At 44.8% G+C, this 26659-nt stretch overlaps 1 protein-coding gene across 1 annotated transcript in view; it reads left to right on the plus strand.

The window, feature by feature from the left end:
• The first annotated feature begins 542 nt into the window (after window positions 1-542).
• LOC306661377 (protein Wnt-5b-like) overlaps window positions 543-26659 on the plus strand; it is a 96866-nt gene continuing 70749 nt past the window's right edge. The window contains exon 1 of the mRNA XM_079140355.1: window positions 543-726. Within this exon, the coding sequence (XP_078996481.1) occupies window positions 721-726 (6 nt within the window). The 5' untranslated portion in view covers window positions 543-720. The remainder of the gene's footprint in view (window positions 727-26659) is intronic.

The following is a 26659-nucleotide window of genomic DNA, read 5'->3' on the forward strand; positions in this document are numbered from 1 at the left end:
CGAGCTGGGGGCCGGCGCGGCTGCCGGGGGGCGGGGAGGCAGCGCAGGAGGCGGGGCGGAGGCGGTGGAGCCCGGGAATCCACTCGCCCGGAGCCGGCCCCTGCACTCTGAGCTGCGGACGCCGCCTGCCAGCAGCCAACTTGAAGCCGAAACTTCCTCGGGTCCTGCGCTCCGGAGAAGAGTGCGCAATCCGGTGACGGACGACCGACGGCGGCGGCCCGACCAGGCGACCCGGGCCCAGGACCTCTCCTGGACTCGGCCCCAGATCCGCAAACCGCGATTTATCCTGCCCGCCAAGCTTGGGGGTCCTGGAGCCCAGCAGGGAGCCCTCCCAGTGGCAGGAAGCGAGCAAGGACTCCGAGGGCTGGAATTGCTCGGGTCGGGCCCAGCAGCGGCGGATTCAGCACCTAAGGAGGCCGGGCAAGACGCTCGGTGGGACCCCCATAGCAGGGCGCACCCGCCCGCGACTCCAGCCCCGCACCCCAGCAGCGGATGAAGAGTCCGGTGCGGCTGCCTGAGCAGCCCGCGCGCTGAGAGGAGCGGGCAGAGTCTGTTCCCGGCCCCACCAGTGGGGCAGGGCTCCAGGCCGCCCACTGGCCCCCCGCGGGCCGCGCCTCCACGCACCGCGGCGCCGGGCCGATCCAGAGGTGCTGGGCGCTGCGAGAGCCCGGCCGTGTTGCGCCGCGAGCCGGAGCCCGCGGGCCTGACAAGCGGCGGGACATGCAGGTAAGTGCCCGCTGCCAACTGTGGGAAACGGGAGCTGCGCGGCGGTCCCTCGGCCTCTCCCCGGATCCCCCAAACTTCACTGGGCTGCCTCCTGCTTCTCGGACCCTCGGCGCTCAGCTGGCCGGCTGGGTCTGGGCGCCGCAGGCGCTCGCAGATTGGGAGCCGGCCTTTCTCTAGCTAAACCAGACTCTTCTGGCTCGGTTTGGCGCGGGGTCTGCAGCGTCGGCGTATCCCGGTCAGGTGGCGGGAAGGGAAACGAAGACGAAGGAAATTACCCAGCCCTGCCGCGAACAAAGCTGGGGGCCGCCTGGCTCTCGGCCGCGCTGCTGCTGCCTCCAGCGAGCGCGCGGCGACCGGCGCGGAGGGCGCGCTCCCGGCGCAGGCAGGTAGGGCTGGGCTTCCTCGCCCTCCCGCGGCCGCTCTGGCGCTCGCGACTTTCGGGTCTCAGACAAGCGGGCGACCCAGGCGATGGCCGGGGTAGCGGCCACTCCTGGACTCAGAGACAGAGCCTAGGCGCTGCCCGGGACTGTCAGGGAGATGTGAGCCGCTGGAGCTTCTCGAACCCTTCCCAGGATTGACCCGGCCCCAACTGGAACCCTCAATTTGAGTCTGCTCCCGGCCTGCAGCGGACTCGGGCGGGACTGCATATGGATTACCTTAACTCTGGCGAGAAGTCCCTGTATTCTTGCCTCACTCCGGAGCTGGTCGAGCCCTGAGAAGTGGTGGTGGTTTCTTCTGCTTTCCCTGATTGTCCCTCTTGCGGCTGGGAGAGATGGGAAGCCACCTCCTTATCCATTTACTCTGGGCGCGTCGGTGGATATTTGGCCAAGCGCTCTAGTGACAGGCAGGTTTCCTGGATATTGCACCTTGCACCTTGCAAATCATTGTGAGAGACAATTTTTTTTTTTTTTTTTAAGAAAGTTTGGTCTGTCAGAGAGAGAAACAGGTGGCTCAGGCCCTGAGGTGGTTACTCAGCAGAATTGAGTGGGGAGGAGGCAGTTTGCCCTCCACTTTACAGGGCGTCATTCTTTACTACTTTTGTCTTTTGGCAACAACTTTCAGTGACAGCCACCCTGAGCAGAGTTACAGCCTGGTACCTGGAGGAGAAAGGCTCCAGATCATGTTACCAATCCCCTGAACTTCTCCAGTGGCCTAGGAATGTGCCCACTTGCCAGAGCTGTGATGGGACATCTGTGCCCATGCCATCAGTGCAGGGACAGAAGAGTGTCAGCAGGCAGGGTCATACTCCTGGACAACTACCAGCACTGACACAGGCCCATGGTGCAAGCCTAGGGTGCCCCCTTCTGTGGTTGGCCCCTAAGGCAGCGTAGGTCCCTAGGAGCAGTAGGCACACCTGAGAAAGCTTGAGGACCCTTTCCTGCATCCAGCTGCTCCTGTGGTGGAATGCACATGTAATTTACTTATCAAAGGCAAGACTGGGATCTCAAGCATAGAGGAGTGGATGCCAGGCCCAGAGCCTGCACCCACATGTCTGTCCAGACCCATACACAAGTCCTGGCAAACATACTGAGGTGGAAGGCTGAGTGGTGGTTTTCCTCCATTTCAAAATAGTATCTGTTCTCTCTTTGATACAGATGACTTGTAGTTATAAATAGCAAGGAGGAGGAGGTGCACAAGGAAATGCTGAAGGAGACCTCCTGGGGGCCATTGTGAGGAGTGGTGCAGTGCTGGGGTCTTCCTGGTGATGTCAAATGTGGGAGTCAGAGAAGGAGGCACAGCTATAGCAGTGTCAGTACTAACAGGTGCAGGGGATGCTGACACCAGGGCAGGGGGTGAAGGGAGTAGGGACCTGAAGTTACAACATATGGGTAAATCTCCAAGGGTAGCTGCTGAGAGAGACACCCTGTTCTTTTTCTTTCTCATATTAAAGATAAATCAGACAGAAGACATATGACACGCTGTGGGGTCTCCCTGCCAGGAGAGCCAGAGTCAAACTTGAAGGAACTTGCTAGCCCCTTTCCATCCATGGATTCCTACTTTCCCAGGCTCTGATGTTCTTTGTTTGAGTATGGGTGTGTGTGTGTGTGTTTGCCCAGATTGTCTGAAACCAGTTCCCTCCTTAGTACTTTTGATGGTTTTAATCTCCCAGGGTTTCTTGCTTAGCCCTTTCCTAAATTTTTTTTCTATCCAAAAAGCTTAAAGGGTTAAGCTTTATGCTTAGTGGTGTAGCATGTGTTTAGCATGAAGACCCTGGTTTCCATCCCCAGCAATAATAATAATGATGATAATAATAATAATAATGTATTCCCAAAATTGCTGTGAAAAGAAAAAAATCTAGGATTGTTCTTTACCTATGTATTTCATCCTCCTATTACTCTAGCGGCAACTGGAAAGATTTTGTTTGTTCTTTTGTGGTGTGGGGAAGGGACCCAGGACCTCATGTATGTGCACATAGGGCAAACATGCCAACCATGCCTTTTTCCTTGGACTCCTGCCCCTGAGATCTCCAGTGCTGCACCACTCCTCACAATGGTCCCAAAGAGGTCTCCTTCAGCATTGCCTTGTGCATCTCCTCCTCCTTGCTATTTATAACCATAGATCATCTGTATCAAAGAGAGAACAGACACTATTTTGAAATGAAGGAAAACCACCACTCAGCCCCAGCTCAAATAATTTTTAAAAACTATTTTTAGTTGTAGATGGACACAATACCTTTTTTTATTTATTTACTTTTTTATGTGGTGTTGAGGATCAAACCCATTGCCTCACATGTGCTAGGCAAGTTCTCTACCACTGAACTACAATCCTGGCCCCTCAAATGATTTTTTTTTTTTTTAAGATATTTTTTTGGTTTGTTTTTCCTCAAGAAGGGCAGAGGACCAGGGTGGTGGGTTCTGATTTTTACCTCTAGGACAGTTCTGCTGGTTTCCACTGAATTGCCATAGCATGGCACCTGTAGCATGGGGGCACACCTGTGTCTTCTCTGAAATAGAACCCAGCAAGTCCATGAAAGCTTTCCCTTCTGCAATTCTGGTTTGGTTCTCCCTGGCTTCTTTTCAAACTGTCATTTAACTCCTTAATCTTCTAAATATGCCCTTAGAGTCCACGTTTGTTCCAGCCCCACACCTGAATGGAATCCTCCGAGTTTTTGTTGTAGTGGTAGTTGGGGGTTGTTTTTATAATTCCTTCAGATCTCTCAAGACTCAGAATGGTGACAGATATAGAAAGCCTGAGTGGCAATAGCATATGTGAGTTCCATGTAAGGGCATCTTTGGCTGCTTTCTATCAGACTTCTTTAAGAGTCCAGAAAAATCCCAGAGTCCAGAAAAATCCAGCAGAAGGTAGGGCATAGATACCATGGTGAAAATGAAAAGACCTGAATGTTTTTAATCTGAGCAACCCTTTATCAATCTCTGAGGTGTAGTCTGTGCTTCCCCCACAGCATATTGGCGAGACCCTGAAAATGGACCTGTTTGGTTCAGTTCTGAACTTTCCCCCTCAATGAGAAATGCCCCTGACACTACAGAGCAGGTGATGGCTCTGTTCCTACCAGGCCCCCTCCACCCTTGGGCTGCTCTGTTTACCTGGCTAAATTTAACCCTCTGCCCCACTCTGTCCCTGCTGGACCTACTGGCTTGCGGTCTGACCACTGGGCAGCATTTCCTGACTTCTTCGCCCCTGTGGTTGCAGTTGGGTCTTTTTGTACTGCATGAATCTTCTTTCAGACTTTCTAAAGTTGGTATCTCTCCTCCCTGCTTCTCCACCCATGTGGCTTTCTTCCCAACTCTTTCCTTATGGGTGATTTGGAACCTGGTTCAATACTGGGGGGAAACTGTCCCCTGTGTGCCTTCCAGGTACCGTGCATGCATGGAGGTTTCAGGAAAGCTAGACTCAGGCTGCCACTGGAGGTCCTCAGGGACTGTGCTACTCATTGCCCAGCCCCCGTCAGGATCTTGGGTCCCTTCTGAGTCACTGTGGTACTCATGGCAGCAGTACCAGCCTTAAAGGAACAGGGCTGTTTTCTCAGAATATCATTTTGTCCCACACACCTCCATACCTGCAAAGAACTCAACCCACCCATATGTACTGATCCTTGCATTACCATCTTGAGATTTTTGTTTGTTTGGTTTTAGAGGTGGGGTGTGCATGGTAGGTATCTTCTGGGTTGTCTTTTCTATGAAGTGAGGACATTGGATTAGATTGTTTTAGAGGCCCCTTCCAGTTGTAACATTCTGTCTCTTTGCACAGCTTTAGCTCTTTCAGGTTTTGGAAATCTCTGTGCTGAGTACCAGGTCTCTGTTGGGGCTACTGGCCCAAGGAAGACTGGAGATGTATTCCCCCCTGTGGGGAGGGTTGAGGCCTTCACAGTTACTGTTTCACAAAGTGAGGTCTCCAGGCAGGGCTTGTGGTCACACAGGAGACTCAAGTTGGGCTCCTAGTTTTGGGCTCTGGCCTGGCAGGGGCTTCTGTGGTTAGCCAACATCCCGAGGATTAGGATGAGGCTCTGTCTCCAGCTTCGGGTGACTTAGGGGCTGGTGCCGCATTCCTGGGGGGAGGCACCCAGAGTCCATTCTTAAATGGTTTACAGTCCTCTCTCCTCTGTAGTTTCCTTAAGCTCAAGAAATGCAGACTCCTAAATGGTTACTCTTGTCTGGGTAATTTATAAAGGATCAGAAATGGACTTAACAAGGCCTGTGAAATGATAGCTGGCTGGGCTTGGGTAGAAAAGGTAGTGACTTAGAAAGTCTGGGTTTACAAACTATAGCTCCCCCAAAGGTCACTTTTGAGTTATCTGCAAATGTTTAGTTGTTAGATTTGCTCTGAGTCCTGCTGGGGGAGTGAAAAATATACAAAGTGAAACATAGAAAGTAACAAACTTTTCTGTTAGGAGCTGGTGGCAGTTGGGTTTGCTACTGAGCCTTATGCTGCCCTCTCCTCTCTGAGAGGAAAAGCCCAAGATTAAAGGAAAGAAGTCACATATCAGCCTTGAGCTTCTGAGCTCCAAAACTGTGTCGCATGGCCCTGGTGGGTGTCCCCTGGACCTGAGCCAGCGGACAGACTGTGGGCAAGAGGCTGTTACACTCCCACCCACTTCTCTTACCCCTGTGATAGGAGGCTTTCACTGCTGTGGGAAGTCAGAGCACAGTTGAGTCCCTGTCATAGGCTCACCTCAAAGATTACATACTTCACCTATATTTGTTGAGAAGTTTCTCCTGGGAAAATTTGAGTAACGGATTACTAAATATTTCATAGAAATTGTGTTTGGGGTTTGAGGCCTACAATCAAGGCAATTAAACCCTTAGTGAGATTTTGCACATCAGTTTAGAAGTGGAAGTTCACAAACAAGAGCGGGAGATGCTGCATGAGGGGCAGGGAGGTAGCTGGAGCTTATCAACAAGGTAACTGTAGGCAGGCTGGAGTTCCTCTGTCTCAGTTTGTTTACTTGTAAACTGCAAACAGTACTTCAGACCTTTCCCCAGTAGTTGCTGAGAGGTATTACTGTGAGCAGTGGGTGGAAAGCCCCGAGGCTATGCCTGGAGCTTCTCAGGGCTCTATCAGGGTCACGTTGGTGAGGGTCTGAAGGCCAGGCAGCTAGAGCTCCTGAGCAGCCTGCCCCGAATTTGTCCTTTATTAAAGATGGAGGGTGATGGGACTGATGTGGTTCAGTGGTAAAGCCCTTGCCCAGCATGTGTGAGGCCCTGGTTTCCATCCCTAGCACTCAAAATAAATAAGGTGGCTGTTTTGTGTGGATCATTTGCAGCACACCCCCTGCCTATGTCTAAGGAAACTATTCTTATGGCACCCCAATCAGGCACAGAAGTTGTTTTGGTCAGTATATAGAGGAGAATAGAGGTTTGGGGAATGGCAGGGACAGGACAGATATCCAGATTGTCTGTTGTGAAGGAAGGAAAAGTGATATGCTCTCCATAGGAGCATTGGATTCTGATGTATCCTAAATGACTGATAATTGACCAGATCCCTGCCTGAGAAAGAAGGGATCCTGGGACCACATCTTAAACACAGTTTTGTTTTTTATTGAGCAAGTGCTGATTCCTTCCCTGTGTTTGCAAATTGCTCAAAGTCTTTGTGTGTGTGTGTTTGCAGGGGGTGGGGGGTGGTTACTAGGAATTGAACCCAGGGGTGCTCATTGAGCTAAATCCCCAACCCTTTTGATTTTATTTTGAGATAGGGTCTTGCTAAGTTGCCTAGGCTGGCCTGAAACTTGTGATCCTCCTGCCTCAGCCTCTCTAGGAGCTGGGATTACAGGCATGAGCCACTGTACCTGGCGTCTCAAAAGCTTAAAAGGTCAAGCCAGGTGCAATGGTGCACATCTGCATCCCAGCAACAGGGGAGGCTGAGGCAGGAGGATCACTTGAGCCTAGATGCTCAGGACCAGCCTGGGCAGCAGAGTATCTCAATAAAATAAAACAAACAAGCAAAATCTTTTTGAAAAAAAAAAATTTTAAAGGTAGCCTCTGTGAAGTCTCATCTGAAGTCAGATTTAACAGACAAGATCAGATTTAAGAACTTTCTGTTTCCTCTCAGGCCAGGTCTCTCTACCACTGTAAGTCAGAGCAGTATCTTGTGGAAAGAAAAAGTCAAGGATTTTGCACTCAGGTTCCAGGTGATTCAGGAACCAGGCAGGTGACTGAAAGGAGTGAGGGAAAGGGGAAGCCTTAAAAGGCAACTGGAAGGCTCAGGCTGTAGCTCAGTGGTAGAGCATTCGCCTAGCATGTGGGAGGTCCTAGCTTCCATCCCAAGCAACGCGCACACACACACACACACACACACACACACACACCCCTAGGAAAGAGGAGGCCAACCTAGGAAAGCATCCCACCTAAAAGCTTTTGAGTTCATGTATCTAAAACTCAGAGTCTGCCCTACCAACCCCCTTTCCCCAGGCATCAGATTGGATGCTCTCAGGAACCTAACAGTAGTGACCTGATACAGTTGGCTAGCAGGGGACTTCCAGCTGGTAAGCCAGACCCACTGGCTCTCCCAATACAGGCCCTTTTCCATTGTGGAGCTGTTTGTCACATCTAGGGGGCGGGACCAAGTCTTTTAACTTGTCAGGACCTAGGGGCCACATCCCCAGTGCTGCTCCTAACCTAAAGTCCCGACTTCTTTAACAGGATGGCCTCTCTTTAGAGGTGTCAAGTACTGAGCCATTATGAACAGAACGGATATTAGCTACATCCCGAGATTCCTCTTTCTTACACACTTTGAGTATCATTGCTGACGTGTACAGGGAGTTTTCACACTTCCCTGATAAGACTCTCCTTTTCCTCCATGCTACTTAAAACTCAGCTCAGACCTGGCACTGTAGCTGACCAAGCCCTCTGCAGCCTGCCTGACCCCTGCCTTCCAGGCCAGCCTCATCCTATACCACTCTGTCCCATACCCCATGCCTGATAGGGCCTTCTTATGTCATGTGCAACCTCTTGTGCTTTTTTAGGACCCAGGTAGCTGCACTCCCTGGGCCAGGCCCTCTCCTGCTCCTTTCTGTCCTGGGATGGCTCCTCCTGTCCATCAGGTCTTAGTTTCTCAAAGAGGCCGTGGTGTGAGATCAGCCACCCACCCAGACACTCTGTTCCTGTCTGTTTCCTCTAGAGCACTTATCATACCACCTGTAGCTCTCTTGTCTATTTATTAGCACCCTTGTTAAATATCTGCCCCCCAACATGTTTGTCCTGTTCTCTACTACTTCCTTAGTGCTAAAGCAGTGTCTGAACTTAAAAGGTGCTCAATAAAGATCTGCCATTGTCGATCTTAGGGCAATGAGATTAGTAAGTGTACAGCATGTTCTTTGCTAGAAATGGGCCCCTTTGCCTAATAAGTATGCCATCTTTAATGGATTTCTGCTGACAGTCAAATTAGTCATATAACAAATATTGATTCAGTTATGTTCCAGGTGCTGGGGAAATAAGATTGCTCCTGGCTGGGTATGGTGGCACATTCTTGCAATCCAAGCCTCTGGGGAGGCTGAGACACAAGGATCACAAGATCGAGGTCAGCCTGGGCAATTTAGCCAGACTCTTTTTTTTTTTTTTTAAATAGTTTTTTATTTGTAGATTGACACAATACTTTTATTTATTGTTTATTTATTTTCATGTGGTGCTGAGAATTGAACCCAGTGCTTCACATGTGTGAGGCGAGAGCTCTACCACTAAGTCACAACCCCAGCCCCTAGAACCTGTCTTAAATTAAAAAAAAAAAATTAAAAGGGGTTAGGTTATAGATCAGGGATAGAGTACTTTCCCAGTATGTGTGAGGCCCTGGGTTTCACCCTAAGCACTGCAAAAAAGGAAGGAAGGGAGGGAGGGAGGGAGGAAGGGAGGGAGGAAGGGAGGGAGAGAGGGAGGGAAGAAAGAGAAAGAAACTCAGGAATTTTGGTTCAAGTAACTTCTACTCCTCACAAATGTCTATTGTGCAGTTTTCCAAAACATTTGAGTCTGTCATTTCCCCCCCATATCATAAGCCTAGTTGTATTTCATGGTGTAATTATTGTAAATTTTATGCCAATTTTTTTGGGGGGAGGGGGGCAAAAAATGGAGTGTGATCAGTAAGTGAAGCTTTTTAAAAAAATTGTGCTGGTATTACTTAAAAATAATTTATCACTCAACTGTCTTTGGTGCAAGATTAGAAGGCACAGAATATTTATAAATATGCATTTAAATTGAATGGTCCAAATGGAGGGGTGTCATTTCTTTGTGACAATTTAGAGAACATTTTTCTGGTTTAAGAAGAGTTAATACATTAGTTGTTATTGATTTGTACATTATGGTCTAAATATTACTCTTGAGAAAATTTATTATAGTGGTACAAAGTATGGATTTACAAAATGTAGTCTTTTGGGTCTGAAAATTCTGCTGTGCTGTCATTGGTTTTATAATCTGACTTCGTTCTCAGCGTCACTCACATAAGATGTGTTTGCAGTCAGTACTACAATGTTCTAAATAAACTACCAAGTCTACTTTCAGAAATAAACTCAGGCGCTTGCACTGAGAATTCTAAGCTCCAGGCTCAGAGTGCTGGAGAAAGCGAGCGTGCATCCATATGCTACTGGTGAATACATTGCTGCTCTGTTTTCCTTTTAAGTGGCATGACGAACAGACCTACGTCATGTGATGATTACACGATGACAGGTTACAAACCAATTTTTGAACTGAAAAACAAGGGTATAACAATTATGCGGTGAAATTATGGTATGTTTCACTGTGTGTGTGATTAGACTGAGAAATGGTGAAGGAAACACATGGGAGATCCATGAGTGCTCCATCCCAGGGCCCTGCATCGCAGGCACTCAGTCACTGTTAAATGAGATGAGGAGGGTCACCTCGCTAGGCTGTTGTTCCAGATGCCTGGCACCACCTCTTGAGTAAGATATTAGCACATTGGGCTAGGACTGTGACTCAATGGTGGAGCACTTGCCTAGCATGTGGTTTGATTCTCAGAACTACATAAAAAATTAAGTAAAATAAAGATATCGTGTCCATCTACAGCTAAAAATATTCTTTAAAAAAAAAAGATTAGCACATTTATTGGATGTAGTACCAGGATCCAGTAAAGCCTTGTTGAATATAATTTGCAAAGAACTAAGAGGAAAAAGGTCTCCTGTTGCTAAAGACAGTGGCATTGTTGCCTCCTCTGCACGGCCTTCTCTTGACTTCCAGGGGCCTCACTCTCCTAGTTTGCTCTCCCCATCACTGACTGCAGCTGATTTCCTTTATGTCCTTGAACCCATCTCTTCTCTTTGACATGACTGTAAATGCTGTCTTTGCTCTTATAGACTGCACATCTTCATTTTCCTGCTTGCCCCTTTGTCTTGGACCTGGGCGGGTATATCAGATTGCTTAGGCAGGATCTTCTCTGGATCACCTGCTCTGACCTTTCCCCTTAGACCTGCTCTTCACATGGCCCTCTTCAGCTCATCCTTCTCCTTGCTCATGCCTGTCCCTGGAGTCACTCTTGATTTTTCTCTTCCTCTCACTGCCCACATCCCATCTACCAGCAAATCTTGCCCAGTCTAACTTCAGAATATACCCAGAACCGTGGCCACTGTCACCTACCATCCCATGCTGTCTCATCCATGTGTGACTCCTGAATCACAGTGGTCACCTCCTGCTTTAGTCAGCACAGCGATCCTGCTGGAACCTTCCAGATCATGTCCCTTTTCCCCTCCAAATCCATCTCATGCAGAGTCAGAATCCTTTCAACTGTGACCAGACCCTCCTCGCCTTGGGAAGCTCACCTGCTACTTCTCTTCTGTCCAGCACCTGCAGTCTTCTTGCTTGTCCTTGAACAGGCATGCTTCTGTCTTGGGGATTTGCCCTTTCTTGTTTCCTCTGCCCCAGGACTCTCCTCCTTGCCGTACTCCCTTCCATTCCTTAGAGCTGTTCTCAGAGTCACTCTGGTGGGTTCTCCTGGGATTTCCCTGTATACATTGCAGCCCTCCCCTGTTCTCTGGCCCTCTTCTCTGCTCTATTTCCTAACACCTCTCACCATTGAACATGTGTATTTTATAGTGTCCTTACTTGTTCCCTTGTCTGCTTCCCTTACTACATAAACACCACAAGGGCAGAATTTTTGTCTGTCTTGCATACTTTTATATCTTGAGCACATAGAACCATGCCTGAAGAGTGGGGTAGGGGTGGAGAGGGGGTGGCTAGTGGATACAGGGTACAATTGGAAGGAGGAATAACTTCTAATGTTCTAATGTGGCACCGTAAGATAACCATGGTGGACAACAATTAATCATGTTTCAAAATAGCTTGTAGAGAGGATTTGGGTGGGTGGCAGGTTACTGCAGATTGAGCCACAGGGAGCTTTCCACTACATCCCGAGTCCTTTTTATTTTTTTATTTTGAGACAGGGTCTCCTGAAGTTGCTGAGGCTATCCTTGAGCTTGTAGTCCTCCTGCCTCAGCCTCCTGAGACACTGGGATTGCAGGCATGTGCTACTAGTTCATTGAGAGAATTTTTGAATATTCCTTACATAAAGAAAGGATCAATGTCTGAGGTGATAGATAAACTAGTTACCCTGATCTGATCATTATACATTATGTCCATGTATCAAAATGCCCCACTGCATACCATAAATATGTACAGTTACTATGTGTCAGTTTTCACATATATACAAAACAGTGCCTGACACAAAGTGCCTGTTTAATAAATACTTGCTGGAGGAACTGAATGAATGAAAGGCAGGGGTCTTAACCTGTTGATGTGGAAGAGGCCAAAGAGTAGAAGTTGGTTTGTCTCTCCCCACTCCTGTTCCCCAACCATAAGAATGGCCCTAGGTTGTACCACTGTTTTATTAAAACTGATGAAAGTGAGACATATTAACTGAAAAACTTTGATTTTTTTCAATTCCTTGATATTTTCATTGAAAAAAATAATGAAAACCATAATTCCTAGGATAATCATTGATAATATTTGGCACTGTTTTTTTTGTTTGTTTGTTTGTTTGTTTTTGTTTTTTGCACTGGAGATTGAATTCAGGGGCATTTAACCACTGAGCAACATCCCCAGTCCTTTTAAAAATATTTTCTTTAGAGACAGGATCTCACTAAGTTGCTTGGGGCCTCACTAAGTTGCTGAGGCTGGCTTTGAACTCGAGCTCCTCCTGCCTCAGCCTCCCAAGCTGCTGGGATTATAGGCATGTGCCACTATGCTCTGCTGGCACTGGCATATATATGTACAAGCACATAGATATTTATAGATGCATGCGTATGGGATGTGTATGCATGGTGGGGGAGGGGGTTGTTGGTTTGCAGAGCTGGGGTTGGAACCCATGCATGGTAGGCGAGTGCCCTACCACTGAGCCACACTCCAGCCCAATATATGTTTCTTTCTGTGCTGTCTCCCTGGTCCTCAAGGGCAAGGACCTGCTTACACTTCTGGATTCTGTGCTGTCACGTGGCCTGGTGTACATCGGTGCACAAAGTTATAGATTAAAATTGCCCTGGACAGTGTGTGGTCTACTTTCTGGTCAGTCGTTGAATCTGTGCGGAGCCGGTCCCTGTGGTCCCTGTGGTTTATGAGCTGTGTGATGAGCGTGATGTCTGGATCTCTTTTGATTCCCTAAGGTTGTTCTAAAGCCAGGCTTCTGACCCTCACAGCACTGAGGATATTTGGCTCTGATAATTCTGGGTTGAGGAGGGCTGTCCTGTGCACTAACACCCACAGCCTCCACTCACTAGATGTCAATAACACCCTGTTCCCAGAGATGACACCCAGAGATGTCTCCAGTCTTTGTAAATGTCCCTGAGCAGCAGGGACACAGAAAAGCCCCCACTGGTTGAGGACCACTGTTTTAAACTGTCTCTAATTTTTTCCTGACAACTTTTCTTTTGTTTTCCCTTCCCTAAGTCCTTTGGAATCGTTTCCTGTTTTGCATCTTATTTCTGTTCTGTCACCTGAGTGTTGGCACTATGGAGGAGATGTGAATGATGGCAGTGGCTCTTTCAGCAGGGGCTTGTCCCTATTCCACCCCACAGTGCTGTCACCCTGCTCCCAGATGAATTGTACTGCTTCCAACCTGATCCACAAGCAGCCACTCTGCTGGTGAAAAGAGTCCCCAGGCAAATGAGTGTAGCAAGACACTTTTTAAAAAAAGTTTTCTGTAGTTATAGATAGACAGCATGCCTTTATTTTATTTTTTATATAGTACAGAGTATCAAACCCAGTGCCTCAAACGTGCTAGGCAAGTGCTCTGCCACTGAGCCACATCCCTAGCCCCGACATTTTGTTTTATGCTGTGTAGTTTGATTAGAATGTCAGCCTTGCAGATTTAGTCTAGTGGTGATTTTTAAGCTTTTAGAAGTTGGGGTTGGGGTTGTGGTTCAGTGGTAGAGCACTTGCCTAGCATGTGTGAGGCACTGGGTTCATCCTCTGCACCACATAAAAATAAATGAATAAAATTAATGTCTAGCAACATCTAAAAATAAAAAAAAAAAAAAAAAAAAAAAACTTAAAAAAGAAGTCTTTGCTTTCCCTCTTGCTATTCTCTATCCAGTAGAAATACGTGGCCTTTAGGGTCATGGACTTGGGTTTGAGTACTGACTTAGCATTCGTAACTCCATTGTCCATTTAGCTTTTCTGAGATCTGGTTTCCTTTTCCCTTAAACTGGGATAATAATGCCTCACTCATAGGTGTTTTTTTTTTTTTTTTTTTTTTTTTTTTTTGTTTGTTTGTTTGTTTGCTTTTTGTTTTTTGAGAACTAAATGTGATAATTTATATGAATTCTGGTGAAGCCCAGCACATAGTACATACTCTGTCAATGTCAGCTTCCTTCTTCAACTCTTATTTGAAAAACAAGTGAAACTTTGAGAATTGTCACCAAAGATGCCTAAGCCCCTACGCAAAGTTTGGTGGAGATATGAGCATGTTATAACTTGGTTTATTTTGATAGCTGGGGAGACAGATGAAATGTGGAAATTCACTTATATGACAACTAATTTAACCAATGGAGCTGTGGAGAGCTCTGCAGCTCCACAGGCTCTAGAAAGTTCCTTGGAAGACCTTCTAATCTGAGGTGTGGGCTCTTGGATGGCAGAAGTGATGGTCATCTGTGCTCCTCTCCCCCTGCAAGCCCAGCACTCAGCACTGTTGCTATTCAGCAATGCAAAATGAGCTAGAGGCACCTAAGGAGCGCATGATCCCCAATTTTTGAAAGCTGGTCTTGAAATATCCTATTTCATCAATACTAAGACACATTTAACATGTTGGAGATCAGTGTGCATCTTAAACTCAATATATATCATGGTTAAGTTGGGAGTGCTTTTCTTTCCTTTCTTTCTTCTTCTTCTTCTTCTTCTTCTTCTTCTTCTTCTTCTTCTTCCTCTTCTTCTTCCTCTTCTCCTCCTTCTCTTTTTTTTTTTTTTTGGTAGCAGGGATTGAACCCAGGGGTGCTCAATCACTCTGAGTCACATCCCCAGCCCTTTTTATTTTTTTTATTTTGAGAGAAGATCTCATTAAGTTGCACAGGGCCTTGCTAAGTTGTTGAGGCTGGCTTTAAACTTGAGATCCGCCTGTCTCTGCCTCCCGAGCTGCTGGGATTACAGGCATGTACCACCATGCCTGGCACTTTTCTTTCTTAATGGTACAAGATAATGGTGCATGTTAGAATCAGTAGCATTTTATATTTGGCAAAATAATGTTATGTTCTTCATCACTGTTTTCAAAGGTGACCTACTGCTTTTCCCTTGGTAGTCCCATAGAAATGTGCTTCTGATTTTGCCAAATGCAATTTTTAGAGTGTTGCCTTCATGTTGAACATCTATTGACTAAGAGTTAAAATTGAGATAGGAATGTCTAGACAAAGACCAGATGTCCAAAGACCCTGGACCCTGTTGCTTAAGGATCCTGGCTTCCCTGCAGCCACCTGGGAATCACAAGTTTAGGATTCTTGCCTTGTGTTAATAGGGATCCGGGGCCAACAAATGAAGTTCCAAAAGTCTCCCAGTGCCTTGTAAATGGATTCATGTACCTCGCCCTCTGCCTATCTCACCTGGAGTTGTTAGGATCCAGGGAGACAGTGTGTTTGAAAGTGGTTTAGAAGAACTATAAGGCACTGTTCTGTCCTTCAGAACTGGAGCATGTGCAGAGTGGAAATGTGACCCAGAGATTTCTTTAAGTCCACTGACAAAACACAGTCCCAGGTGATTCATACCTGGTGATTCATACCTGGCACTTGACTTCCTATTTGTCTATTTCTAGGACTCTTTGAAAACTCTGTATAATCTTGTCTGGTGAGGTGAAATAGTATCCTAAAGGATCAAGAAGAAGTTGCATTCTATAGCCAGAGTGCAAGCCCCAAAACCCACCCCCTTCCATTTTAATATCCTGTTTCACTCTCTTGACACTGGAAAATATGTCAGATAAAATATCATTAACATTCATTTTTTGGGGGGATACTAGGGATTGAACTCATGGGTGCTCTACCACTGAGTCACATCTTGGCCCTTTAAAATTTTTTTATTTTAAATTTCCAGACAGGGTCTTACTAAGTTACCAAGGCTGAGATCCTCCTGCCTTAGCCTCCCAAGTGTGCCACTGTTCCCTGGTTAACATGGATGTCTGTGTCATGAAAGAGAAGGTCTAATCTCTTACATGCAGTGTTTAAGTCCTTCAATGTATCAGGTGCCAGTTCAATCCTAACTCCAAAGGCTCATTGGCTGTAAGACCACTTCCCAGAGGTGACCTTGGGCAAGTTACCCAAACTCATCTGACCTCGGTTTCCCCATCTGTTAAAATCCTTACAGGGCTGTTATAAAGTATGAATGAAACGAACCCTCATAAAAGTGCTTACATTAAGTGAACATCGAGTCTCATACATAGAAAGCATCCAGGAGATGTTCACTCTAATTATGCTTCTAAACAACCTCGAAAAGAAAAAAACAATGCTATTGTGCAATTGCTAGGGACTAGTTCCGCTAAAAGAATCAACAGCTTGGTTATGTCTGGGATGAAGATATAGAGTTGGTATTATTTCCATACTTAAACATGGCATTAATAAGCTACACAGACAAGTCAATTTGACAGTAATCTGATATAACACTGCATTTTTTGATACATACAGCTTGTTATACTATAACCAATCAAAAATCCTGGTCAAAACCTTACCAGATGTCTTTTAAATATTTCCTTACAAGTGAGATTCTGGAAACATACTGTTAATGATGAGGGAAGAGGAAGAGTCTCAAGAGGGAAGCTTCCTGCTGTCGAGCTTTAAAGCCTGTAGGCCTCTGTGTGTATGGACCTCTGAGAAAATAGCCTCAACCTACCTCCACAGTCGAGGCTTAGGGAGAGCCTGACAGAGTGAGGTTTATGCCCTTCCCGCACTCTGCTCTCTTTCTTTCTTTACCCCCTGTGGTATATTACCACAGCTGAATGGTAAGAGTGCTACTTTATTTTTGGTTTGGTTTGGTTTTTAGGTGCTGAGGATTGAACCCATGGCCCCCTGCACATGTCAGGCAAGCATTTGACCACTGAGCTCCACCCCCAGTCCATTTTTTCTTTTTAATCAAATGTATTGAAATATAACTTACAGGTCATAAAAGCTACACATTAAGTGTACAGGTCAGTCAATTGGGACAAGTATAAATATTCATGCACTCACTGCCCTCATCAAGATATTTCTGCTTCCCCAGAAATCTTCTTGTCCCCCTTCAGCATAGCCACGCTGATCTGAGTTGTGTCATCTGGATTAGTTTTACCTGTCCTAGAATTTTACATCAGGAGAATTGTACCAGAACTAGGGTTGGTTTTCTTTTATTCTTGCTTTGGCGTTCAGCTTCTTTCGCTCAGCACATCTGTGACAATTATCTGCATTGTCGCAGGGATCAGCAGTTTATTCCTTTTTATTGCTGCGATTTGTTTATTTACTTCTGATGGACATTTGGGTTATTCTAGATTTTAGTTAATAAGATGATCTCTGTCTTTTAATTGTGATGTTTAGTCTATTTACACTTACTATCACCTTTTTTTTAAATTTTGAAATAGTTTTAGACCTGTAAAAATGTTGCAAGAACAGTACAGAGAATTCTTGCCTACTTTTCACTTAGTTTACTTTACTGTTAACATTTTATGTAACCATAGTACAATCCAACTGAATATTGACATTATTACAGTGTTGTTAATTATGTCTTATTCCAATTTTATCAGTTTTCCCCTACTGTCTTTTTATAGCCCCAAATCCAATCCAGTATCTCATATTAATTAAATTCAGTTATCATATCTTCATCTCCAGTGTGTGACACTTCCTCCTGTTTCTTTTGTCTTTCAATATTATGTTAATCAGATTTCTGTTACTGTGATAAAATACTTGAGAAAGTCCACTTCAAAATAAAAGATTTATTTTTGTCTCATGGTCTCACAGATTTCAGGTCATGGTCACCTGGCCTGTTTGCTTTGTGCCAGTGACAAAAAGAGAGAGACAGGAAGGAGGTGGAGTTCCAGTATCCCCTTCAAGGCGTGACCCCAATAACTTACTTTCTCCCTCTAGGCCCTACCTCCTAATGGCTCTGCCATCTCCCAGTGGTACCACAGGCTGATCACCAAATCTTTAGCATATGGGTCCTTGGGAAACAGTTAAGATCAAACTGGCTGGGTGCTGTGTGGCGCACGCCTGTAATCCCAGTGGCTTGGGAGGCTGAGGCAGGAGAATCGTGAGTTCAAAGCCAGCCTTAGCAATTTAACGAGGCCCTAAATAACTCAGTGAGACCCTGTCTCTAAATAAAATATGAAAAAGGGCTGGAGATGTGGCTCTTTAGTAAAGCATCACTGAATTCAATCCCTGGTACCAAACAAAACAAAACAAAAAAAAGATCAAACTATAACAATTACTCTGATACACTCTGTGTGTGTGCATGTGTGTGTATGTGTGTAGTACTAGGAATTGAACTCAGGTGTGCTTTACTACTGAGCTACATCCCAGCCCTTTTATTTTTTATTTTGAGACAGGATCTTACTAAGTTACCCAGGTTGGCCTCAAATTTGTGATCCTTCTACCTCAGCTTCCTGAGCCACTGGGATTATAGGTAGGTGCCGCTGTTTTGTTTTGTTTTGGTTTGGTTTGGTTTTTGGTTTTTTGATACCAAGGGTGCTTAACCACTGAGAAACATCCCCAGTTCTTTTTATTTTTTAATTTTCAGACAGGGTCTTGCTAAATTGCTTAAGGCCTCACTAATTTGCTGAGGCTGGCTTTGAACTTGGGATCCTCCTGCTTTAGCCTCCTGAGCTGCTGGAATTATAAGCATGCACCACCCCAGTGGGCAATTGGTTCTTTTATTAAAATCAGCATCCCCTGTACATAATGTGTCCTCTCCACACCTCTACTTTTAAGATTGTTTTTATTGATATTTTAGCAGTTGGAGTATGATATGCTTAGGCATGATTCTTTCGTTTTTTTCTTTTTTTCTTCTATGGTGGGTGAACTGTGTCCTGACAGCCCCTGCTTGAACATGGATAATGTCCTCCAAAGGTCCATGTGTTAAAGGTTTGATTCTCAGACTGATACTACTAGGAGGTGCTGCAGACCTTTGGGAAAAGGGGATTTTAAGACCCAGCTCCTCATTCTATCTTTCTATCTATCTATCTATCTATCTATCTATCTATCTATCTATCTATCTATCTATCTTGCTGCTTCCTGGCTTGTAAAGTGAATGGTTTGCTTAGCCATGTCCTCCTCCTTTGTGATTTGTTCTCCTCAGTAGAAGCTCATAGCTGATCTTGAACTGGAACCTTCAGAAACATGAGCTAAATAACCCATTTCTCTATAAGTTAATTTTCTCTGGTATTTCATAGTAGTAATACAAAGCTGACTAATACATCCCCAGAAGCTTTATATGTCAAAACCCTAGCTGCCTTGTGATAGTATTTGATAATGGAGATTTGGGGATGTAGGGTTAGATGAGTTCATGAAGGCTGGATCCTGCTGTGGTTTGGTTATAGTTTGAGTGTGTCCTCCAGGATTCATGTGTTGGAAACTTGGTCCTCAGTGTGTTGATGTTGGGAGGTGATGGAACCTGTAAGAGGTGGAGCTTAATGCAAGGTAATTGGGTCATTAGTGTGCTGTCCTCAAAAGTCTTATAGGACCCCAGTTAGTTCCTGAGAGAATGAGTTGTTATGAAAGGGCAGTATTGGCCTCTCCCCACTCTCTTTGACTTTCTGTCTTGCCATGTGATCTCTCCCTCTCATCATGATGCCATCCACTATGATGTGACACATCCAAGAGGACCCTCCTAGAGGTCAAATTGATGGGGTCAACTGATCTATGATTTTAAGCCTATAAAATTATGAACTAAGTGTTTGCCTCACAAGCACAAGGCCCTCGGTTCAATCCCCAGTACCACAAAAAAAAAAAAAAGTACATTTCATTTGGGCTGGGGAGATAGCTCACTCGTTAGAGTGCTTGCCTTGCAAGCACAAGAACCTGGGTTCGATCCCCAGCACCACAGAAAAAAAAGAAAAAGTTATGAACTAAATAAACTTCTTTTCTTTCTACATTATCCAGCATTGGTATTTTCTCAAAGCAATGGAAATTGGACTCATATGGGCCTTCATAATGGGACTAGTGCCCTGATAAGATTACACACCAAAAGACTTAGTCTCTTTCTCTGTTGTGTGAGAAAACTGTGAGAAAGCAGCAGTCTGAAAGCCAGGAAGAGAGTCTTTCAGAACCTGATCATGCTGACATCCTGTTCTTGGACTGCTAGTCTCTAGGATTATGAGAAAATAGTATTTTGTTATGGCACCCTAAGCAGTTATGAAGTGGTTTTTCATTGTGGCTTCAATTTGCATTTCCCTGATGGCTAACAGGGTTGGGAGTATAGATCAGTGGTAAAATGCATGCCTAGTATGCATGAAAGTTTGGGTTTGATTCCCAGCACTACACAAACACACATGCCCACGTGGTTAATGAAGATGAGCATCTTTTCAGGTGCTTATCTATTTGTACATCCTCTTTGCAGAAATGACTATTTAGATTCTTTGCTCAGGGGGCTGGGGAGATAAATCAGTTGGTAGAGTGCTTGCCTTGTAAGCACAAGGCCCTGGGTTCAATCCCCAGCACCACCAAAAAAAAAAAAAACAAAAAAACAAAAAAAAAAAACCAAAAACCAACCTAGATTCTTTGCCCATTGTTTTAAATTGGATTGTCTTTTTCTAGAGATGTTAGACTTCTTAATATATTATTGCTTAGCAGATATATATGGTTTTCAAATCCTTTCTCCTGTTTTGTGGGTTACTGGCTGTTGGGTACATTGTACCACTGAAGATGGAAGTTGGAAACATTAAGTAGCTAAGATAGATCTCTGAGGCATCTTGCATTATTGATAGAGGAAGTAACCTGAACATATTTGGAAAATCTCAACAAATCCTAAATTGGCAAAATGTAAATCTTCAGATTTTTATAGTATTGAATGTTGTTTACTGATACACGTAGAAAATATCATAAACCATCACTCACTGATATCACTGGGGTGTCAGTAACTCAGAAGCCAGGGGACTTCCTTTGGGACAGATGTCCTGTGCATCCTCACACCATCTGACAGTTGACTTGTCAAGTAGGAGCACTGCTTAAAGCAGCTCCTGGTGGGAGCTTCAGCATCTTAGGGGCATTCAAATGCCACAGGAACTTGAGCCTACGCCCACAGCATTTTTATAAGTTTGGGGGAATGAAATTTCTTCAAGAATAAAGGTAAACTTTTTTGGAATGGAAACATTTATATGTGGTGACAAGACATCTCTTCTCTCCCTTCTCTCAAAAAAATACATCGTGTGTCTTTTTTTTTTTTTTTTTTAATTTTGGTACTGGGGATGGAACCCAGGTCCTCACTCATCCTAGGCAAGCACTTTACCAACTGAGCTGCATCCCTGGTCCTTGGTGTATGTCTTTTGAATAAATATGAATTGAAAATAATTTAGTTTTATATTTCATGACACCTCTTGAGATAATTGGAGCTAATCAGGGCCCAGGAAGACCTCTAATGGAACATTAGTATCATGTTAAACTTTTGGAAGGCATTTCTGGGAGTTCTATTTCAGGGGCATGTCTGTCATTGGTGGAGTCAAGTGTCCTGTGCCAGGCTGTTCTTCCCTCCACTAGTGACCTTATAGTTTATGGAATCATTTTCCTAGAGCAGGTGATAATATGATAATGTTTTGCATGTGTGTATGACTCATGCAAATTGCTTTGCTCTGCCATTTGCCCATCATGTGGTAGTTAGAATGCTTTGAGGTGCTGGGATGAAAGATGAGATGGACAGGCCCTGACTTGAGGAGCTCTGGTCTTGAGAGCTAGCTGTGTGCCCTTAGGCTAATGCTGATCTTTTGGAATAGTCTCCTCAGGGCCTAATGTCTACAGTAATATTTCACCTGTGTTGTGAGAATCAAATGAAATGATATATCTGAGCAAACTGGAAAACTGCACTCATTTCTACACAGTGTCATAGGAGGTACTTTTGAGTTTCTTCTGCCACTTTATTGCCCTCTGGAGCTTGCTGCAGCATTGCAAATCAGAATTTGAGAGGCTAAATGGTCCAGAGGTGGCTTATAGGCACCCATATCAGGATAGGCTAGTGAGAGACCCAGGAGACCTGAGAGAAGGGATGATGGAACTTCTCACTCTGGAGCTTTTGCAAAGGTCTCCACGCTGTTGGGCTCTTTGGCCTCGAGATTGTTTCTGTGCATACCTGTTTACTGAGTTTTCCGTCTCACATGTAACTTCCACCGGATGGTTTCTGTGGTCTCAGGAGATCTATGAATCCTGTGTTCTTAACTTGCTGTCATTTCAGAGCTGCAGGGGCTTGTCAGCATTTCAGCATGGCAGATCCATTTAATCCTTATGGAGTTTCTCCTTGGCTGTTCCCTGGGGATGCGTTTTCTGTCAGCCACCCCATATTAAACATACACACATAACCTCAGGTTCAGGATTTAGGAGGGTACACGAGGTGAAGCGAATTAAATGAATTCCTGTGGAGAGCTGTTTTCCCTCCAACATACTCTGCACTTTCTTCAGAAGAGAAATAAAAGCCCTTTTTAGGACAGATAACTGGGCAATGTGGCTCATACCCATGCCATAAGCTAAGTGTAGAAGATTGAGCTTTTACTGTGTTTGGTTGTTAGAGCAGAAATGAAATCGGGTGTCCTGAAATGCAGCTGGGGCCACTCCACAACGCACTGCCTGTAAGTGCTCCTGCCATCAAGGTGCGTGTGGTTATAGATGTGATGGAAGCTTTGTTTCCACAGACCAAAGTGAATTCCCCATCACCTTCACAGAGACCCTGAACTGTAACCGCTGGGAGTCAGGTATCAGACTTTGGCACCGCACCTTTGGCTGGCCACCCTTTGCCCTGGGCTGTAGCTGGATTTAGCGCACATGGATTAACCCTCTGGCAGTCTGTGGACTTCCTTCTACAATGAAGGTGTTCCTGCTTGGTCGGTTGAGCGCCAGCGTCCTTCAGTGGAGTTATGGTTTGGATCTTAATGGCCCCTAGAAGCTCATGCATTGAAGAGTGGGTCCCCCCAGCCTGTGGTGAGACTGGGAGGTTGGGGAAACTTTGTGGGGGGGGGGACTAGTTGGAGGAAGTGAGGTCACTGGGGACGTGCCCTCAAAGGGTGTATTAGGTCCCTGGACCATTCCTGTCAGCTTTTCATTTCCTGGCTGCCATGACGCGAGAGCTTAGCTCCACCACACCCTCCCTACCGAGATGTTCTGCCTCTCCTCAGGTCTAAAGCAACAGGGTCAAGCAACCGTGGACCTCTGAAACCATGAGCTAAAATAAACTGTTTCTCCTCTAAGTTGATTTGTCTCAAGTATTTTGTCACAACAATAGAAATCTGCCTAACACAAGTCGAGTTCAAGCTGTCTCCAGAGCGGCTGGTGGCATTGCACATCAATCTGAGAAGCCCGGACAGCCCAGGAGGGGCTTGTACATTAAGGACTTCACTGTTGAGGAGGAGGCGCCACCACTCAGGAGACACTTGGGCACCTCTGTTCAGACTACTATGACCAATCATCCTTTCTTCTTTCCATTTCCTTTGGTTATTTACTTAACCATCCTCTTCAATGTGGCAAGCAGAGTTAGCTACTAAAAATGCTGAAGATACTCTAATAAGAGGGGTACTTTTGGTAGAAATTACCCCTCGATTTGACTCAAAAATTATTTACTGGTGATTTTGTAGCAAGATGCTCTAACATGAAGGAGGCATTGACTTTACCTTTAAGGAACTTATGTTGTACAGGAGAAATTTAAAATTGCACAAAGTACTCTCTTATTATCTGAGACCTTGGGGAAGTCACTGAACTTTTCTTAAGCATCGACTTTCTTATCTCAAAGAGGGTTGTGAGAATTCACATTGAAGGTTACTTAAGAGTGGAATAAGAAAAAAATATTGTTTAATTTTTGTGCATTGCCTTTTCAAATGGCTGCAAAGTCATTGGGTCATAAATCCTTTTTTTTTTTTTTTCTTTTGCATTGCTGTGGATCAAACTCAGAGCCTCATGCATGCTAGGGAAAGCACTCTACCACTGAGCCACATGTCTAACTAACCCCTCATAAATACTTATTAAGTTGATCGAACTTTATTACTTAATAAATAGAACTGCTAGGTATTTCTGTTGTTCTGGAGAATCTATGTAAATATTACTGAGATTCAAGCCAAGAGTTCATTGACTCTAAGATGCTTTTGGTGTTATGTTATGCATTTATTTATTTATTTATTTATTTATTTATTTATTTATTTATTTATTTATTTATTTATTTATTTATTTTGCGGTGTTGGGGATTGAACCCAGGGCCTTGTGCTTGCAAGGCAAGCACTCTACCAACTGAGCTATCTCCCCAGCCCTATTTATTTATTTTTGAGACAGAGTCTCACTGTATTGCCCAGGCTGGTCTCAGACTTGTGGGCTGATCCTCCTGCCTTAGCCTCCCAAGTAGCTGGGATTACAGTCTGTTTTTTTCCCATAATGTAAAGAAAGAAAAATAGTGCCAATTACCTATAAGACTATCTTACCTTTAAGATAGTCCTTTGAAATGTATGAATTAAGCTAGTCTCGTGCTTTAGGATTTCTTTCCTCTGTTATAAGGGTTTCTCCATTTTCTTACCTCCAGGTACATTGTTTAGCTTGTGATAAGCATACCTTTATAAGAGAGAATCCAGCTTCACCTACCTGTGCAGATTATCCATAAGTTCCATGAAATTTTTGGTTGTTGCCTTGAAAGAAAATATGGAATCTTGGTCATTCCTCCAATGACAAACATTTGATTCACTAATATAAATTTCATATTATGGTGCCTATATCTGTGCCTTTCTGTGTGTCATTGAAACTTCACATTTTCAATGCCAAATCATGGTGTCATCTTTTGATGATATGGCAATTAAACTCAGCATGTGTAGTACCAACAAATTGCATTATTCAGTTGGTGGGACAATATAAACAACTATGACCCCAGGTTCTCTCATTCAGAGACAGTAACAATTCTATCATGACTGCTGTTTGACTGACAGCATTGAAATTTTAATTCTGCTTTTAGAGTTTTTAAGCTATAATAGAATTGTGTGGGGTTGTCATCTTTGGTTGACTGTTGGTGGCCTCCTGGGATTGCTTTGTTAAGAAGAATTATGAGTGGGCTTCTGTAGGAATGAGCTCCCCCACATCATTATTAACTGGGTTCTGGGTCAGGAAAGAGGCAGTGGGGACAGATGTGTAAGGATTTGTCCTCCCAGGATTTGAGTATAGGGAATGTTTAGGAAAGGTCATCGTGGTGCTGTGAGATGACACAGTGGCACAGACAGATGATGATCACAGAGACAGATGTTCTAAAACTTGTCATCCAAGAAGGCATGGGAGGTAGCAGTGGCTTTAAGTCTGACTTAACTTGACACAGTGTGAGCACTTGTGAGAAGAACTAAGTTAGGGACTGAATTGAAGGAAATATGGATGGAGTCATTTTTGGACACATTGAATTTGTTGTGAGTATGCTCTGAACTGCTTTGAAGAAGTTGGGCAACAAACGATAGGAACGGGGCAGTAACTTGAGGGGTAGCAGTTAAAGGAAAACTCAGAGGTAGGTGGGAAAAAGGTACAGGCATATGAAGGAGGAGCATGATCAGGGGAGCGAGGTCCCAGAGGCCTCTGAAGGGAAAGGCATTGAGAATAGGTGAAGGGGTTAACCATTCATTCTAAGTGGGTGACTTACAGCCAGCTAGCCTCCAGCTATTTGTGCAGCCTAAGGAGTTTACTTGCCCTTCTTCCTTCCTAGTCGCCCCAAGTCTCTCCGATGCCTCCTCTCCTCTGGTCCCAAGGTTGTACTATCCTTTCTTTCTCTTATTTTATTTTTGATTAACTGTACTTGTCAATGGGGTTCAGTGTGATATTTCCACACATGCTTATAGTGAACACTGATCACATCCAACCTTCTTTATCCTCCTCTCTCTCCAACACCTTTCCCAGCCTCTAGTAATCACTGTTCTGTGTTCAGGTCCACTCATTTTGAGGCTTCCGCATATAAGAGGATATGCCTTATTTGTCTTTCTATGTCTGACTCGTTTCACTTAACAGTGTCTTCCAGTTCCATCCACTTTGCTGCAGATGACAGGACTTCATTCTTCCTTATGGCTGAATAAGGCTCTTTTGTATAAATATCATGTGCCATGCTTTCTTGCTGGACTCTCCTTGCCTTTACGTGGTCTCCTGCCAAGGTTCCTTCTCATGGCTCCCGTGGTCCCATTGAGGAAGTGTTTTTTGTTGTTGTTGTTTGTTTGTTTTTGTGGGACTTTTTTTGTTGTTATTTTGTTTTTTGTACCAGGAATTGAACCCAGGGGTGCTTAACCCTTAAACCACACCCCCAGCTCATTTTACATTTTATTTAGAGATAGCTAAGTTGCTTAGAGCCTTGCTAAGTTGCTGAGGCTGGCTTTGAACTTGGGATCTTTCTGCCTCAACATCCTGGGCTGCTGGGATCACAGGCAAGTACCACTGTGCCTTCGGGTTTCTTTCACCATAGGTGGAGGCTATTCTTCTTATGGTCTCCTGATCCTTATCTCAGCCTTTCCTGGTGCCAAAAGAATTTCTATGAACCTGTTGCATGCTTCCCACATTTGTTAGATCCTTCTTTTTCTTCTGCTCAAGGTTTTCCTAGCATTTTCTCTTGCCCAATTTGGTTTCCTCCCAGGACTCTTCTTTTTATTGCTTTCTGTATTATTTCTCTACTCACTCTGATCCTCTGGGCCTTCCATTTGACCCTTCATCTATGTCATCACACCACTTCCCCTATCACCAGTTTCATTATCTTAGAACAAACATTGGTATATCTAAAACCCATTTCCATTTTGATTATTAGTTCCAGCTTGATGACTTAGTCTCCATCCATAAAGCAGTGGATTTTAGTGACTGAAAGGTAGACTGGAGATCATCTAATGCGGCACATTCCAACATGTGTTCCTCCCTCAGGGCTAA

This window comes from Sciurus vulgaris (genome assembly GCF_902686455.1).
Source record: "Sciurus vulgaris genome assembly, chromosome: 5".
Lineage (NCBI taxonomy): Eukaryota > Metazoa > Chordata > Mammalia > Rodentia > Sciuridae > Sciurus > Sciurus vulgaris.